At 58.8% G+C, this 18,334-nt stretch overlaps 1 protein-coding gene across 1 annotated transcript in view; it reads right to left on the reverse strand.

Annotated features, from left to right (window-relative positions):
* The window catches only part of LOC119110001 (calmodulin-binding transcription activator 2), a 118,711-nt gene that overhangs the window by 33,616 nt on the left and 66,761 nt on the right, over positions 1–18,334 (reverse strand). Inside the window, exons 5-7 of the mRNA XM_037233748.1 lie at positions 13,377–13,512; positions 11,252–11,323; positions 6,345–6,486 (exon numbers count right to left, since the gene is read on the reverse strand). Coding sequence (XP_037089643.1) covers positions 6,345–6,486; positions 11,252–11,323; positions 13,377–13,512 — 350 coding nt within the window. The remainder of the gene's footprint in view (positions 1–6,344; positions 6,487–11,251; positions 11,324–13,376; positions 13,513–18,334) is intronic.

Raw genomic sequence — 18,334 nt, forward strand, 5'->3', positions numbered from 1 at the left:
CCGATAGAGCTAAGAACCTTAGTCAGAATTGTTACTTGGGCTCTACAGAGATATTACGGACCCTCGGATGCACATTCTAGATCGAAATGGGTCAACAACTTGTGTTAACCTGGCCAGGCCATGTTTGTCTGCAAATGTTCAACATTCAGTCAGAATCGAGTAGTGATACAAATTATGCAACGAAGCTTTGCACACGCGCGCTCTCAAATTTTCAGAAACAAAAAGATCGAAGCCGGGTATTGCAGTTTCCGTAAGCCGCGCAGCGTCGGACCAGGGGCTCTAACACTAAGCCGTGGCCAACGGGCGGACAAAACTGATGACGGATCTGAAAAGAGTACCACTGAACACTTTGGGACATCAAATCGTACTCTTAACACGTACTTCGGGTGCAAATTTCGCTGGCACGATTTTTAGATTGATGATAAGAACCGATTGGTCTTTACAGCACCGTGAAGCGGTGCTGAAATCTGGTGGCGGAACTGGAGAAGTAAACTTAGAATCTCTATTTTTCATGATGTGGTAACTTTTAATTTGCCCACAGGTCAACCACAAAGTTGAAAAAATACGCCCAGTCTGATCTTTGAACGGTGCGAATTAAGTTGGAAGATTTCAGACATCATCTGGGGCGTGCAGGCTCAAACATTTTAATGTAATTTGTTTCACTCATCGATTCCGTCAAAGAATGAACGTTTTCAGGCAAACATGGGATGGCCTCATACGTTTTCGAACTCATTTCGATCCACTCCATTCAACGCTTATGAGTCCCCTTTTCTCTCCGGGCAAGGATTCCTTTAAGTAGAACACTAGATGGCACACTTCTGTCTCCGGTCTGGAGTTAAAGGGCCGTTCCGCTCCACCGCGGCGGAGTGCCTTCCGAATCCCATTCTGGCGACACCTGGTCGATTCAGAGAACCTCAGAGGGATACATCGCATCACATTGGCCTCCGCCCTGACGCAGGAGGCCTTCTGACGCGCGCAGTTGGACCCGGATCGACGCAAAGGCCCTCATTGACGCAATAACATTCCTGATCGCCGCCGGTGGTCCAATAAGCGGACCAGACTTCAACTGAGCTTATCGGGCCAATACTGAAATTGTGTTGGGGGGCCCACCGTCCGGTACTGGGGGTCCCGACTGACACAGGACCCTTCCACTGTCTCCATGCGAACACTCGTCATCAGTTGGCATGTTTTCTTTCATTGTCAGAGGGCCCCGACCAACGCAAGAGGTCGTCTCTCATTTGGGATTCCGTCCCCGTCCCTGTTGAGCAAATGTTTCCCTGACCGACTCCAGGTTCCTTGCCAGCACAGGGGCCTTGGTACCTGTACCCTGTTAGGCACTGGGCCCCCTGACCGGTACATGAGCCCCGCACTGTTGCAGGGGCCCGGTACAACGCAAATCACGAGCCCGGCCTTATCCCTGATTGGGAAATATGACCCAAGAGTTCAGACCGACACGGAAACGACCATTCGGTGTTGGTGCCCTCTGGCCGAGATAGAGGAACACTCCGTCTCAGGGCCCCCCAGTGAGTACAAGAGACCTTATGACTGACATTTGAGATCACAGCCCTATGGGCGAATGTCCTTAATGTGACCTACAGCCTGTCCTTCCGGTTATTCGTCCTTACAATCAGGTCGTTAATGTCTGGTCTCGAAAGACCCTTTGGGCCCTCTTCAGGCCCTCTTAAGCACCGTTCCTGGCCGACTCAGGATCGTTTGCCGCCACGGAACCTCTGTTAGGCACTGTGGCCCCTGACTGACACAGGAGTCCCTTATTGTGTCGGGGACCCCGAAAATTGCGAATCACCGGCCCCGGCCTCGTTCCCACTTAGGCATTGGGCCACAAGGGCCCAGACTGACATGGAGCAGGCTGTTTGGCTCCGTTTTGGGACCTCACGCAATAAGGAAAGAGAGCCATAATAAGAGGGCCCTAGTAGAACCCTCGGACTGATATTTCGGGTCACAACACTACGGGTTGGGTGGGTGGGGGGGTGGGGGGGTGGTCCAATTCCAATCGGGCCTTGATCTTGGGTCCCGAGAGAACCTTAGGGCCCCTCTTCGAACCCCGCAGACACGGCTCGCGGTGACTCGGGTCACTCACCGACACAGGACCCCCTGTTAGGTACTGTAGGCCCCTGACCGACACCCTCATGGTTTCAGTGGCCCCGAGTAATACCAGCCGCGGGCTCGATTTTGCTCGTGCTTGGGAAATGGGCCCCAAGATGGAAATGGGCCACCAACACGTGTACGGTGTTGGTGGTCTCCGACCGAAATAGAGGCCCGCACTGTCTCAGGGGTTTCCAATCGATGCAAGAAGCTCTTAAGCTCAAGAAGCTCTCAGGAAGCCGCCATTTGAGGTCACGGCCTCACGGGTGGAAGCGCATCCTCGATGGACCTTCGGATACATGACCTCCAATCAAGATGACAATGGGCCTTTCAGTCGAGCTCCTGATCTTTGGTCCCGAAGGGCCCTTAGGCTCCTCTCTGGACGTCCTAAAACAAGGCCCGTGACAGACTCGGGGCCACTGGCCGACACATGACCCCCTGCTAGGCCCCGTGCACCCCTGACATTCGCAGGGGCCCCAGCCATTCTTTCATGTCGTGGCCCCGGTGCCTTGGTTCTGCTTTGGCAATGGCCCCCTCGGATTCAGACCGACAGGGAGCTAGATGTTCGGTGTTCGTGGTCGTCTGCCGACTGAGACACCCGCATTGCTTCAGGGGGTCCTCAAACGGCACAATGGAACCCTGGATGATATTTCAGGCCACGACCCTACGTGCTGCAATTATTTATGTAATCTACAGCCAGTCTTATGGGCCCTTATGCCCTCCCACCGAGCCCCCAATCATCTGTTCCGGTAGGCCGCCCGGACCCCTCTTCCAGCCTCATGAAACACTGCCCTTGGTAGCTCGGGGCCCCTTGCGAACACAGGGCCCTCTGTTAGGCACTGTGGACCCCTAACAGATATGGGAACCCGACCAATGTAAATCGTCGGTCCTGGCTTTGTAGCTGATTGGGAAGTGGGCCCTCAGGCCCATGCCGATACGGAGCCGACTGTGCGGTACTGGTGGTGCCCGACCGAAGTACAGGCTTATATCGACTCAAGTGGTCCCCGATCGGCGCAAAAAGCGCTCTGATTCATTTGAGGGCCCATCTCCGCCGGCCGGGTACCTTTAAGCCCTCCACTCGGGCCCTTGATCGTCGGTCCCGTTTGTCCCCTGCCTCTGACCGACTCGGGGCCCATTGCCAATACAGGGCCCCCTTTTTGGGCGCCGTGGGTCCCTGACAAACACTGGGGCCCCGACTAATGTAACTCGCTAGCTCCTGCCTTGTACCTGCTTGGACCTACTGGAATAGACGCTCAGGCCCATGCCGACACGGAGCCGGCTGTGCGTTACTGGTGGTACTACACCGACATGTAGGCCGTTATCTACTCAGCGGGCGCCTGATCAGCGCACAGGGCCCTCTGGCTGACATTCGAGTGCGCGGCCCTACGAGCCGTGCCCCCCCCCCCCCCCCCAAGGCATCCGGCCGGTCTTTGGGGTCCTTCTGGACCACACATTGGGCCGTCTCTAGCATTGCTTTAGTTTAAAAAACTCCGTTGCATCATTGCTTTAATTTACGAAACTGAGCCCCGGGTGGCACTTTTGCTTTCTCAGGGATTGAACAACGATAACATGTAATGCACGATTCGTGCACACATACTCTCGCATTTAGTGGCATCACGCACCCAAAATTGACAGCATTTTAGCAACATTGCTGGTGAATCCTTGCCAACTATAAGTCTCGGATCTCGGAAAACACAAACGAACCTTGTTTTAGCCGTCAGGACAACTGCTAAAGATATCATACCATGGCCTTCACACACATGTGGTTCGTGTCCTCGGTACCTGCACCCTTCTCAGCGACACCTGGATTGCAACGGACTACAGGCAATATAGGCATAAATCACTGTCATTGCAGTGTTTATGGCATTGCCCAGCCAGCTGGAGGAGAGGTTGAATTGCTCTCATGGCGACTGATGGAGGGCCCTAAGTGAGCGAATTGCACTGTTCATGCGATTGCACAAAGCCCAATGGGTTTGACATGGATGTTAGAGATTGCGAGTCACATGTTCAGGGTTAGCTCTTACGTGTTTCCCTGGAATTTAAAGCTGTCATTTGTCAACATTTAGTCTCGTGCATATTAACACGTTCCATAAATTTAGTAAGTAGGGGCACGTGCGCTCGGGACGGCCATCACATGCAAACCCTGTTCTTCTTCTCAAAGTCAGGGACTGGAACGCTTTCTCCAATTGAATAGGAAACTATATCCCTTGGTTACGCAGTATTTGCAACCACATTATCGTAGGTGTAGGGCTGGCGTATTTCACCCGAGAGTGGATGCCAAACGCCGTCGTACGTCGCAGGGGGCCAACACCAGCATGTGATCAGGTCAAATGGCTTCCCGATTTTTCGTAACTCAACGGATTTCGCTTCCATTCATACGAGTGTTACAACACAAACTCCCCTTGGAAAGACCTGTTCTGCTCTCTTTGATGTCTACGCTCTAGATATATCAACTGATGTCAGCACGACTTTGACCGCTTGGGGGAAGCATGGTCAGGGTTATCACATTCCCAATGAATCCGCCCATGATTTCGTCTCGCAGGCATCGCCAGTTACGAACCACCAAGCGCACCACAAGAAATATTGATCTAGAGTCAAATCGACGGGATTGCAGCGGGCATCGAGAATCACTTTAGAGACACTTCTCTTCACAAATCTCCCTAGAATACTGGTCGTATTTCGTTACCGTCAAGATCCGGTTTGACCATCCCGGCATGACGAAAGGGCGTGAGAGAAAATCTCCAGCACCAGAAGGCTACCAGCGGGGAAACAAAGGGGATGGGGCGGGAGGGGGGATGAGGGGGGGGGCGGATACGACCTCTGCTGGTCTCGGTGATTGATGGATACAGGTCGCTAGCGGGACGGGGCGGAGGGGGGGGGGGGGGGCGGGGGGGTGGGAGCACACTCACCCGGACGTCAGCCTGGGAGGAGCCGGGAAGGCCAGCCGGCCGATCGGCCGTGCGGAAGGAGGCCCCGCCCGTCCCGCCCCGAAAAGCCGATACAGCGGGGGAGAGAGCGAGGGGGAGGGGGGGGGGGGGGTGGGTACCACACCAGGCCCGTCTGCCTCCCACCACGTGCTGCTGAACGCTCCGAAGCCAGCCCTCATATACAGCGGCATCATCAGTGGCAGAACCGCGGTGCGGACCGCAGAAAAGCGGACCACCAGCCTGTCCTCGGGCCAGCCGTGCCTTTTAAACCGCCCACTGAGCGGAGCTGAATAGAAGAAGCGGCTTTGACGCTCCGCGAACCGACTGCGACGTGCCGCCATACGTCCCTGACCGCACCCCTGACCGCCCCCTGACCGCACCCCGACCGCACCCCTCACGGCCCCTCACGGACTGCAACGTTCGGCCTCGCGACCCGTTGCCACACCAGCCACAAATCGCGCGTCACCGCCCGGCCAGCGACTCTCACACCGCCCGGCAGCTAGCGGCAGCAAAAGGGCGCAGCTGTGATCTGCCGCCTGCGGAGCGGTGCCGGCGCGGCCGAGCAGGTGCGCGCCGGCCGCGACCGCGAGCGATCGCGAGGGCCCGCTGAGCTGCGCGACCCAGGCGCCGTGTGCCCGGCCCGCACCCGCTTACTCGCTGACCCGAATGCGATGAAGGGATAAATGTGACGTCACACCGAACAGGACGGGCCGTTGGCGTTTTCGCGAGGTTGGCGAGGCTGCATGAGCGACACGCGCAGACGGGCCGAAATTAACATGTCAAAGCCAGGCCGACTGTCAGAGCAGCAGATGACAATATTGCCGGTCACGAGTGGCCGGTACCACGCGCTGAAGGTCGCGTTAATGCATTATGCAGGACGGTGGGTCTGTTCGTGCGCGCGAGTTGGGCCGGGTCGGAGCGGGGCGGTGACGTCTCCACATTATGAGGCTTCAGGCGGACTGCGAGCGAACGTAAACTGAGGGAGACGAACTGCAGAGGAGGGGAGGCAGAGGACGGAAAGCCCCTCTTTGAAAGTGTGAAGAGGCTTTGACACGGAGAGAAGGGTGTGAGAGGTAAACCGAATGGGAAGACAAGGAAACAGGCGAGAAGAAGCAAACAGGGCAATAGGCAAAACAACTCAGCCACCATATAACTACATCCGGACCGGCACGGAAGCGAGGAAGGAGGAAACGAGATAGACAAAAAGAGGGATCTCGGGGCAGCGAACCAGACGCCTCACACGGCGACGACGGGCGCTGCTCCGTCGGCGGAGAGGGCAGGAGGGGAGGCGCGTTCGCAGCCGCCGGCACTCACACATTGGCCGCAGCTGCGAGCCCAGCTCGTCGCGCGTCCACTCCTTGCGCTCCGTCCAGAGCGACAGGCTGGGCGCCAGGATCAGCTTATTATCGTCCGGGTACGGCACGTTCAGGTAGTGCACCAGCACGATGTCCGGGTTCTGAAACGGCGAGCACGCCTCACGTCAGGGGCGGAGCATAGGGGTGGGCCTCGAGGTGATGGGCGACTCCGGCACGTCGATGAATCCCCGGCAACCGCTGCGCGGCTGAAGGCTGACGATGAATGCATGTCGTGCTGACCGGTACTCATGTCTCCACACAACAGATGAGAGATTGTCACAACGCTTCCCTCGTCCCACGCCGGCGCGCCAAGCCAAGCCAAGCCAAGCCCTGCCAAGCCAGCAGCCTGGCCGTCATCCCCACACACCTCACAACTACAGGCGGCGAACTTGCTATCGGCCGCCAGCTGACATCCAAAACCGCCCCGCCGGCGGCAGCCGTCGCACCAACTTCCCAGGCCGTCACAGGCGCGACTCGTGGAACAATTCCAGCCTGGCTCCATCTTAGTTCAGCTTATTGTGGTCCAGTTCAGTCGTCGTCCCCGAACAAACCCCGACCTCGACCCCGACCAGCTGCGCGCACAATTTCACCTTCGTCGCGGCCCAATGATTGGCGATCGCGAGCCCATTTGGCATACAGGGCCAGGGGAGCGTTCGCAATCGCCAGCGTCTGGCGTGGGCCGACCATCGCTCAGTGGCGTCCGGCCGTCCGGCCGCCAGGCCGCCGCCTGCGCCGGCTCACTCTGGCGACGTGGGGCGAACGGACGGCGCCGGCCCCCGCTCGGTCCAGCCGACCGGCGCCGGTACAGCCCCGCCCCGCACCACAGCCAGGGACCATCACCCGCACCACAGCTGGAGACCATCACCCGCACCACGGCCGGGGACCATCACCCGCATCACAGCTGGGGACCATCACCCGCATCACAGCTGGGGACCATCACCCGCACCACAGCCGGGACCATCACCCGCGCCACAGCCAGGAGCCATCACCCGCACCGCAGCCGGGGACCATCACCCGCACCACAGCCGGGGACCATCACCCGCACCACAGCTGGGGACCATCACCCGTCCCACAGCCAGGAACCATCACCCACACCACAGCCGGGACCATCACCCGCACCACAGCCGGGGACCATCACCCGCACCACAGCTGGGGACCATCACCCGTCCCACAGCCAGGAACCATCACCCACACCACAGCCGGGACCATCACCCGCACCACAGCCAGGAACCATCACCCGCACCACAGCTGGGGAACATCACCCGCACCACAGCTGGGGACCATCACCCGTCCCACAGCCAGGAACCATCACCCGCACCACAGCTGGGGACCATCACCCGTCCCACAGCCAGGAACCATCACCCACACCACAGCCGGGACCATCACCCGCACCACAGCCAGGAACCATCACCCGCACCACAGCTGGGGAACATCACCCGCCCACAGCCAGGAACCATCACCCGCACCACAGCCGGGGACCATCACCCGCACCACAGCCGGGGACCATCACCCGCATCACAGCTGGGGACCATCACCCGCGCCACAGCCAGGAGCCATCACCCGCACCACAGCCGGGGACCATCACCCGCACCACAGCTGGGGACCATCACCCGTCCCACAGCCAGGAACCATCACCCGCACCACAGCTGGGGACCATCACCCGTCCCACAGCCAGGAACCATCACCCACACCACAGCCGGGACCATCACCCGCACCACAGCCAGGAACCATCACCCGCACCAAAGCTGGGGAACATCACCCGCCCACAGCCAGGAAACATCCCCGACACCGAGATCGACAGTGTCCAACATCGCCTTGACATGACCGCAGTGACCCAAATTGAAACGGTGTCAGAGTGTCACAGTGGATTATCCTCGTCCAACATGCTTTGACACTTGAAAGTTGGGGCGCAGGGGGAGTAAAAGCTAAAAAACGTAGGTATGCAAAATCTGTGTCCATCCTCCTAGTTCCTGTTCCATGGAAGACCACAGGAATAGCAAACCTCATCCGGCGCATGCCATTAGACATAAGGCACCACGCAGTAGCAGAAAACAACAGTACAGCCTACCGGGAATGTTCCACATTTGAAGATACTGACGTAGGCATCATGTATGATGAAATAAGCTCACTTATAACTATTGACATACTTTTGAAGTACAAAATGTGGTTCCGGGCAGCATAATTCTCTGTTGAGTAAATATACTTCTTAATGCGTCATGGTTTGATTACGCCACCGTATCTTGCATAACACTGAGAGCCAATCGACGGCCGTAATATCTGGAAATCGCGCTCACGAACGCCAGATATGAACGCCTCGATACTCATATTTTTCTTGGCCTTGATCGCCGCATGGTTTATGGAATAGCAGAATTTGAATGACGTTATTATGAGCTCATGAATGCCAAGGTGACTTTGACGTACTCTCCCCGATATACCTTTCCCATTTTAGCGGGCGCGTAGCTCAGAAACGATAGAGACTTGGGTCTTATGAAGGGCACACTTGTGGACAGCACCGGAAGGTTTTCAAGATGGCTATTTCAGTTCGAACCCCGTACAAATGTGGAACGCTCCCTTTCAGGAGCTGACAATGGGGAATCACTCCTGTTTGGGCGACATTTGCAACCGAAGGCCGCGAATTCCGGACGCTGACTGATCCGGCGTCACCGACCACCGTCACGGACCACCGTCAGCGGTCACCGTCATGGGCCACTGTCAGCGACCACCGTCACCGACCACCGTCACCGACCACCGTCACCGACCACCGTCAGTGGCCACCGTCAGCGGCCACCGGTCGCCGGTGCATCGGAGGGCGCCGAGCGCGGTTGGCACGGTCCGGCGGCTGGGGCAGGCCGCGGCCTGCGGTCTGCCGACGACAGGGCGGCACGACCGACGACCGCCTGCAGAGCCACGCTCCAGCGAGCCGTAAAACGCGGCCCGGCCGCCGCCGAGCGCTTCTGCCGACAGTGCGGAGGCGGCGCCGGCGGCGGGCGGCCCAACCCGAGGGACGGCGGCGGGGCAACGTCCGGGCGGAACAACGACGCGGGACGCCCCGGATTGGACGCAGAAGTCCCGGACTGAGCGCATGAGGTGGCGTCCCGAGCTGGGCAGCGCGGCGTCCCCAGATGAGCAGCTGGAGGTCCCGGACTGAGCGCACGAGGTGGCGTCCCGGGCTGGGCAGCACAGCGTCCTCAGATGAGCAGCTGGAAGACGCTCTGCACTTAACAGTGGGAGGATGTCGTGGAGTGGACAAAAGATAACCCAGGGCACGTCCTGGACTTAACAGTAGAAGAACGCCCTGAGGTAAACAGGGGAGGGGAGGGGCTTTCCCAACCTGAGCGATGGAGGGATGTACCTGACGTGAGTGTGGGAAGATGCGCTGGACAGAACAGTGGGCATATGCCTGGGGCTGGAAAATAAGTGCCCGTCAGCGTTGCCCGTTCCCCAGCCCCGCGTGCGTCTCCGCCGGACGCGGTTCGAGCTGAGCCGCTTCGGCTGTCCGGTGTCGCTGACCGCTCACCTGAGTACGTCTAGGCCCGCAGCAGGCTGACGCCGATGGCGCACGGCGCCACCGTACAGCCCGAGCTGACACCGTCCAGCCTAAGCCGACACTGTCCAGCCTGAGCCGACAACGTTCAGTCCGAGCTGACACCGTCCAGCCTAAGCCGACATCGTCCAGCCTAAGCCCACATCGTCCAGCCCGGGCCGACATGGTCCAGCCTGAGCCGACACCGTCCAGCCTAAGCCGACATCGTCCAGCCTAAGCCGACATCGTCCAGCCTAAGCCGACATCGTCCAGCCTGAGCCGACGCCGTCCAGCCCGAGCTGACACCGCCCAGCCTGAGCCGACACCGTTCAGCCTGGACCGACACCGTTCAGCCTGGACCGACATCGTCCAGCCCGAGCCGACACCGTCCAGCCTGAGCCGACGCCGTCCAGCCTGAGCCGACGCCGTCCAGCCTGAGCCGACGCCGTCCAGCCTGAGCCGACACCGTCCAGCCTGAACCGACACCGCGAGCCGGCGGCCGTCACTGAGCCGACACCGTCCAGCCTGAGCCGACACCGCGAGCCGGCGGCCGTCACTGAGCCGACACAGTCCAGCCTGAGCCGACACCGCGAGCCGACCGCCGTCACTGAGCCGACCTCCCCCCAGCCGCCAGCGACGCGACCTGTCTCTCGCGCCCAACGGCGGCCGCTGTGCGGCCGGCGCAGGCCCGCCAGAAATAGGCGGAGGCTGCCCGGCGCCCGGCTGCAGTCGACAGCCTCGGCGACGGGCCTCCGGTGCCGGCAGGGGCGGCGCCGACTCGACCGGCGGGGCCGGCCTAGCGACCGGGCAGAAGCCAAGCGACAACGACGGCCGGGGGCAGCGCGAGCGGCGCCGGGCCGCCCGGCGGTGAGGGCAGCACTGCCCGGCACCGGGCGATCAAGCATAATCACGTGCTGGCTGACACAGAACGACCGCAAACAGCACGATCTTGAACGCCAGATCGTCTGCGCGTCACGCTAAGGGTCGATTGCGCGGGAGGGCGGAGGAGAATGCTACAAAAGGAGCCCGACGCGGTCAGCCACGTCACTGATGCCGATGCAAGCCCGCGGCACGGCCCGGCTCCGCTCCACGATGGCGGCCCGGCGCCGTCGACCGCCGCCTTCGGGCGGCGACGGCTGATGGCGGCGCCAACGGTCGAGCGGACGTTTGACCAAAGTGGTGTGCGGCAGTAACGGCGCCGATGCCCTCCCAGCGCCATTACAGCGAGCTCAGGATGCTTTTGACGCGGCGCCTGAGCTGGACACGGGCTCGTTCGTCCAAGGGACGCGCGCATTCGTCAGAGCCCGCGGGCCAGAGAGGGCCGCGCCGCCGGCGACACTCACCTGCAGAAGCCAGTAGCACCGCCGGTGGAACGTCGGCAGGATGGCAGAATGGACGTAACAGCCGTAAATGCACTGCAACAGCGAAGCAGGCGCCGGTGAGAGGGCGGCTGGCACGACTCGTTCAGCGAGGACAAACGATGTTTGGCAGAGAGGGGTTCTGTTACGAGGACAGACGATATTTGGTAGGGCGGAGTTGTGTCATGACACGTGTCTCAACTTTAACAAAAGTCGAGACACGTGTCATGGCACCATCGCCAGCGGCCCGCCGGCGGTACGTCCATAACATCGACCAGTCAACCAACACAACTCCGACAACTTGTTCGGCATTCCAACGCGAGAAACAGCGGGCGGACACATGACTGCCCTCTGGCTACCACCTTCGGCAGCACCAGTAGCAGAGGTTGTCCCTAGGTGACATCAAGAGCGCCCACGCAGTAAAAAATCATACACATACGCCATTTGCTAACCGCTTTGCCAAGAAAGGAAGCGGCTCAGAGCGCCACGGTCTCTGGGATTTCTGCGGGCTAGCCCACTGACTGTCACGACAAGCGACGGCAAGCGACGGCCACACCCCCCATTTACGTGAACTCTGATGAAATAACCTTAAGGGGCATTTATCGCAGCATCATGAGCGGGCCTGACTTCCAGCACGTTACGACTTTTAAATAGCTTTTAAGGACACTTGGCCGATGGGCCCGAAAGTTTGCTGACAACGGCGCGTAGCTCATGCCATAGGCCGTCACATTGCAGTATATCGTGCAGGGGCTCCATCAAGCTCCATTAAACGTCGAGAGCAATAAACGCTGGGTGAGAGACAGGACGGACCATATAGGGAAGCGGCGGGGAGGCGTGACGGCCCCAGCGCGCGGCGTTCTGACCATGCGTTCCCAGCGCGATACACAGTGTGATGGTCATTTGTCTCGGTTTGCAGGTCATCAATGTGACCTTGCCATCCGCTGGGAGGATTAATTGCGGCGAGTGGCTCCCATCGCTGCGACATCCACGCTCTCCACGGATAGCGGGAGCTGCAGGGCTAGAGTATGTGGGTAACGGACCAACCGCGGAGCCAAGTCATGGGACAGTGCCACGGCACGGTCGGCAGTGGGACGAGACAACGCGACACGTCTGAAGGATTCACATCCGCCAGGTGGGGGGGGGGGGACGCTTAGGTCCATATTTTTTTGCCATAGGTGGCTGCTGACGGAAAAGAAAATCGGCGTGAAGCGTTCCCAACAAACTCCGCCCCACCCTCCCTTAGAGCGAGTGTCCCATCTTTGGAGCATATTTCAAAACCATGCTCTAGTGAAACCTCATGACTAGTTCGTGTAATAATGGCACTTGGTAGCATCAATGTAGCACCGTCAAGACATAGTAATATCAGCTTTAATTATTGTCTAGTCGAGATAGCGCTGTCAACGCTTTGTAACAGCACTGCCCTTCTTCCCTGAAGTCGCGACTGCGGTCGTCATGACAACAACCACGCGAACCTCTACTGGTGTGAATAAAAGAACCTTCGTGATCGGCCCAGCGGGTAAGGGCCTGCTACCGAGAAACGCATCGCTTAAAGCTTGAACCAGTGCGTCATACGGATCATGTGATGCCCCCAACCATAAGTCAAAGTGCGGCTACAATAGGGCCATTGCAGTGGCTCTATTCACTGTGGTTAACGCTGCAGGGGAGAAATCGAAGCCATAGTAAACGTTTCGTCGAATTCGCGGGATAATAGCTTCGTGTTCGCATATCGCTCCGCCTAAACAGAGATTTTCAAGCGTCCGTAGTATTTCTTATACAAAGACTTTGACACATTAGTGTGCTGTTAACACTGTACAACACACACGATGGAAAAAGCAAGACTGCTGATGTGTGTTACTTCCATAGTGGTGAGCGGGGGGGGGGGGGGGGGGTCAAACGTGATTTCTTCCACAGGGTCAGCTACTTCAAATCAAAATTCTGAGCTGTTCAGAAGATTTTCAAAAAAACTGGTAACACTCATCAAATCGTACGCGTCTGATGGAGCAATAAGTGAAAAGTGTAAAAAGGTGGGATACTCCCTTTAAGAAAGCCTGGTAACGCCGCTGCTAGCGGCAAGCGCTGCTGGCAGTGGCCTGTACAGCGCCGAGCTCACCTCGATGCCCTGCACCTTCAGCTTCATGTGATCTTCCCGCGTGGTTTTGCCATCCTTCCGCTTCTTCCAGCAGTAGCCATCTCGCCTGTAGCGCACCTTCTTCCTGCTGTACAGCATCAAAGACCCGCTGGAAGGCCTGCAAACCAGAGCGCATCAGCCGCGGGCCACACATCCCACCGACGCAGGCACCCGACCTACGGCGGGCGAGCGTGTGGCGTGCCGTTGTCACCAGAGGCGGGAACAACACCCAGGCTTTATGAGGAGTCCACCCTGCCGCCGCTGCTGATCGGATGCTGCCGGCGGGTTGCGGTGGCTGTGAGCCGCTGTCCTGCAGAGCGGCTGGCGGGGCGGGGACGTGCTGACCAGTGTGGGCCAGGCCGGTGCGATCGCGGTCCCAAACAGCGCTTAGGCAACTCGTCAACTGACTGGCCACTGGCAGCTGGTTGGGAGAGACAGTGTGAGGTGCTGTGTCTTTCGATCCAGCTGTCCGTTAAGCTGAACTTGTTCGACACCGGCAGCCCGGCCAGGCTCCTTGCGACAAGTCGCGCTTGGTGAAGGTTCTGATCCCAGGGCCGCTTCTGCGTAACAATCGCTCAAGTTCTAAAATAAAACCGTCTGTTCAGAGAATATTATTGGCAGCTTTATTTATATCTTCCAGTACACAAAAGCCTGGCCTGTATGCTTACACCAATTCTCGGATAGCATCAAAAAGTGGAAAGACACCACATCACCCCAAAGCGGCGAAACGCTCCAATGTCTAACTCTGACATTTTCGTGTCATAAAATAAGCCAGCCTTAATGTTTGTCAAACTGACAATAAGACCAGGATCCTCGATAACATGACTACATTCGCAAAGTAAGATATACGAGCGGCGCTGCATCGCGGCCAAATAACGCCGACGAAATATGACCAAAGCATAATTCAAAACGCGCAGCTGTTACACCATCTTCCTATGACGAGGTCCTCTCTTCGGAGCTTTGAAACCTAAAGTGAGAGCTCTGAAGCAGCCAGCGCGGCGCACCTCAACAAGGGCCTCACATCCAGAGCAATAGACACGCATCAACACCGCAAACAGGGCTCACGGCCGCGGCGACGCCGCTCCCGTCGTGGCTCAACGAAAACGAGCCGCCGGCGAACAACAGCGCTCCGCGACACGGCAACGGCAGGCGACACGCACGGGGCGCCGGCGGTATTAGCGATATGAACCCAAGAGCGGGCACGACAGGAGCGCTACTCACGCCATACGCCGGAGCTGGTCCGGACGGCGGCGCACGGCATAGTTCGGGCGGCTCGCGACAGGGTCAGGGCCGTTCACAACAAGTCAGGGCAGCGGCACACAATACAGTCAGGGCAGCAGCACTGACACAATCGGGGCAGCGGCACACAACACGGCCAGGGCAGCGACACACAACAAAGTCAGGGCAGCGGCACACAACACAGTCGGGCAGCGGCACACAGCACAGTCAGGGCAGCGACACACAACACAGTCAGGGCAGCGGCACACAACACGGTCAGGACTGACACACAACACGGTCAGGACAGCGGCACACAACACAGTCGGGCGGCGGCACACAAGGCCAGGGCAGTGGCACATTGCACAGTCAGAGCAGCGGCACATGACACAGTCAGGACAGCGGCACATGATACAGCCACGGTGGCGGCACACGACACAGTCAGAGCAGCGGCACACATTTGTATGGGGTTTTGAACTGAAAAAGACATCTTGTATACCATTTGGTGTAGTTCCCAATCATACCCTCATCAAGACCTACACATCCCTCCAATTTTTGAGCTACATGTCCACGGAAATGTGCAGACTATTTCGTACAGGCTATTTCAAGGTCAACCAGGCGTCCATGACGCCACAATAGCGTCATTCAAATCTTGTCATTCCACTCGCCATGCGGCGATCAAGACCAATAGAAATATGCTCGTCAAGTCGTTCATATCTGGCGTTCGTGAGCACGATTTCCATATATAACGGCCGTCAATTGGCTCCTATTCATTCGTATGCTAGCCACGGTGACGCAGTTAAGCAGTGACGCATCAAGGAATATCTTTACTGAGTAGAGGAATTGGGTTATCTAGAGCAGTCTTTTCCACTTGAAAATATGTCAACATTTATAAGTGAGCGTATTTCATTATATCTGGCGCTCGCTTTACTACCTTCAAATGTGGAACATTCCCTTCAACAACAAATAGTGCTGTCTCCGTCATGTTGTCAGCCGTTTACTACAAAGCCACGCAGGAAGAGCCAAGCCGACATGACGGGGCCCCATCCTTTGACGATGACCCACAGCTCCAGCCGAGCCCGTGCGGTCAGGGTCACGCGCCCTTCCAAAGGTCACGCCGCCATCCGGCACAATGCCGCGCCAGGCGACCACCCGCAGGCGGCTGACACGCATTGTTCGGGGCGAGGGCGCGGCGGGTGGCGCCCATCACGTGACCCGTGACGCGCGGACGGGGTGTGGCCCGGGTCGTCTGTCTCCCGCGCCGCTGCCCGGTTGGGCGGCGACACGTCCAGCACCGGTGCAGGACGGGCCGCCGGCGCCGCGCGCGGCCAGACCGCGGCTGACGGCGGCGGGTGATGGATGGTGGCTCATGGCGCGCCGGCGGATGGACGGGTTATGGGCGGCATCTGACGCTGTCCGACATCACCAGCCGGCGGGCCGCCCCGGCACGTTCGCGCACGCCGAACACCAGCCGTCAGAGGCGCCGAACGCAGCTCATCCTCGCCGGCGATGCCTGTGAGACAACGCGCTGACGGTCCGTGACGTAGCGCGCCGAAGCACGATATGGTACACGGTGTCACTACCGCACGTGTGTCACTGCTGCACGGTGTCACTACAGTGCTACTGTGCCACTACCGCACGGTGTCGCTACAGCGTTACTGTGTCACTGCTGCACGGTGTCGCTACAGCGCTACTGTGTCCCTGCCGCACGGTGTCGCTACAGTGCTACGGTGTCACTGCCGCAAGGTGTCGCTGCAGTGCTACGGTGTCACTGCCGCAAGGTGTCGCTGCAGCGCTACAGTGTCCCTGCCGCACGGTGTCGCTACAGTGCCACGGTGTCACTGCCGCAAGGTGTCGCTGCAGCGCTACAGTGTCCCTGCCGCACGGTGTCGCTGCAGTAGACGTGACCGGCGGGAACACCCGAGCCGAGGGCCACGCCCGGCGGCAGCTGGCACCGCACAGCTCACATCACACAGCGCCGAAAAGTGGATATAAACAAGGACAGGGGTGGGAGGGGGAGGCGAAGCCGGCCACGCCCCCCCCCCCCGCTCCCCCTCCACCCCGGGGGGGCAGGCCGGCTTCATCACGCGCCGGGCGGCGTGCGAGCGGCCAATGACACACCGGGATCGCAGAGCACGCGCAACGATCTCACGACCAATAAGCAAATGCGCACGGGCAGCCCGCACGCACCACAGCCTCTCGGGCCCGCTCACAGCGCCTGTCATGAGTGACGCGCCGGTGAAGCGATGCACGCGAGACGCCGGACAGGGATGTCCCCGCCACCTGTGTCCGTGGATCACGAGCAAAGGTACGCTGCACCGGGCCGGACATTGGATGTGGGTGAAGCCAACTGAGCACTTGGCCTCCTTATTCGGTCGATTCAGTCCGTTCCAGGTGGCTCAAAATCAAACGGCGTTGCTGGCTGCATCTTACGCCGACGTGCGATCAGTGTAAAAACACGGTGGCGTGATCAGGGAGGACGGTACTTCACCAAACACAGCGCGGGCCAATCCAGACAAGCACGAGTTTCTCATTTGGCTAGCAACTCACATATTTTCTGGATTTGATCCGTCCCGGCCGTGCAGTCACCTCCCTCGCCACCTCAGAATTGCATCTTTAGTTCCCGGGAGAGGGCGGCATGACGTTTTATTCCCCAGAAATGTAGATCGAGAAAATTGGATGAAGAAATTCTGCTCTGACGGAGTTTTCTTTTTATTGCGCCGCCATCTTTATCAGTTTTTCATGAGCCACCCCAACAGATCCGCATATGTATGTTGTTAAACGAGCCACGGGCACCTGCAGGCGCAGCGAAAGACTTTTTATAGGCTGCCGAGAGACGTCAAAACCTTTTCATCCGTCGACAGCAGTGAGGTGGACTTGTTACCAGATAGCTTTACTATGTTGAGATAGGCTCGCAATGCGATGAAGTACATCTCAACCCTATAACATGTTCATTCGTCTTTCAATTCTGCTTACCAAGTTCAATTAGTGATTCGAGGTGACTAGAACCTTTTAGAAGGAGACTTGGCGTATTAGTGGGGGCAGCCCTCCTGGCTTGAGAGCACACTGTTACGGCGTCAGTGCCGGCCGAGGCCTCCTCACTGGCGTCTGCGTAAGTGGCAGGCTCGCTCACGCCGAATGACTTGTAGGCGCGCGCCACTGCGGCGGTCATTAGCGACGCAACGTCTCACGCGGGTTACCACGACGTCACCGGTGAAATATTCACGCCAAGCACGGGACTCGAGCGCGATCGACCCGGCGTGTGACGGAGCGCCGACCCCTCGAGCCCCCGACGGCTCAACCCGTGACCTCACATCCCCGACGGCTCAACCCGTGACCTCACATCCCCGCCGGCTCAGCCCGTGACCTCACATCCCCGCCGGCCCAGCCCGTGACCTCACATCCTCCCGGCTCAGCCCGTGACCTCACATCTCCGCCGGCTCAGCCCGTGACCTCACATCCTCCCGACTCAGCCCGTGACCTCACATCCCCGCCGGATCAGCCCGTGACCTCACATCCCCGCCGGATCAGCCCGTTTTTTTTCTACGCCGTTACCCAAGAACAGGTAACCAGGAGTGCCCCTCCCTCAATCCCAGCGACGCAGTAAACCGTGCGTTAACACCAGAAAACATAAAATCAAGTCGCGGCACTCCCAGCTAGGAAGATGAAACAAACTTTAAAAAAACAGGCGAGGAGGTGGAGCAGACCCGAGGGAATTGTGTTAT

Source organism: Pollicipes pollicipes, unplaced genomic scaffold (genome assembly GCF_011947565.3).
Source record: "Pollicipes pollicipes isolate AB1234 unplaced genomic scaffold, Ppol_2.1 Scaffold_7231;HRSCAF=8579_pilon_pilon_pilon, whole genome shotgun sequence".
Taxonomy (NCBI): Eukaryota; Metazoa; Arthropoda; class Thecostraca; order Pollicipedomorpha; family Pollicipedidae; genus Pollicipes; species Pollicipes pollicipes.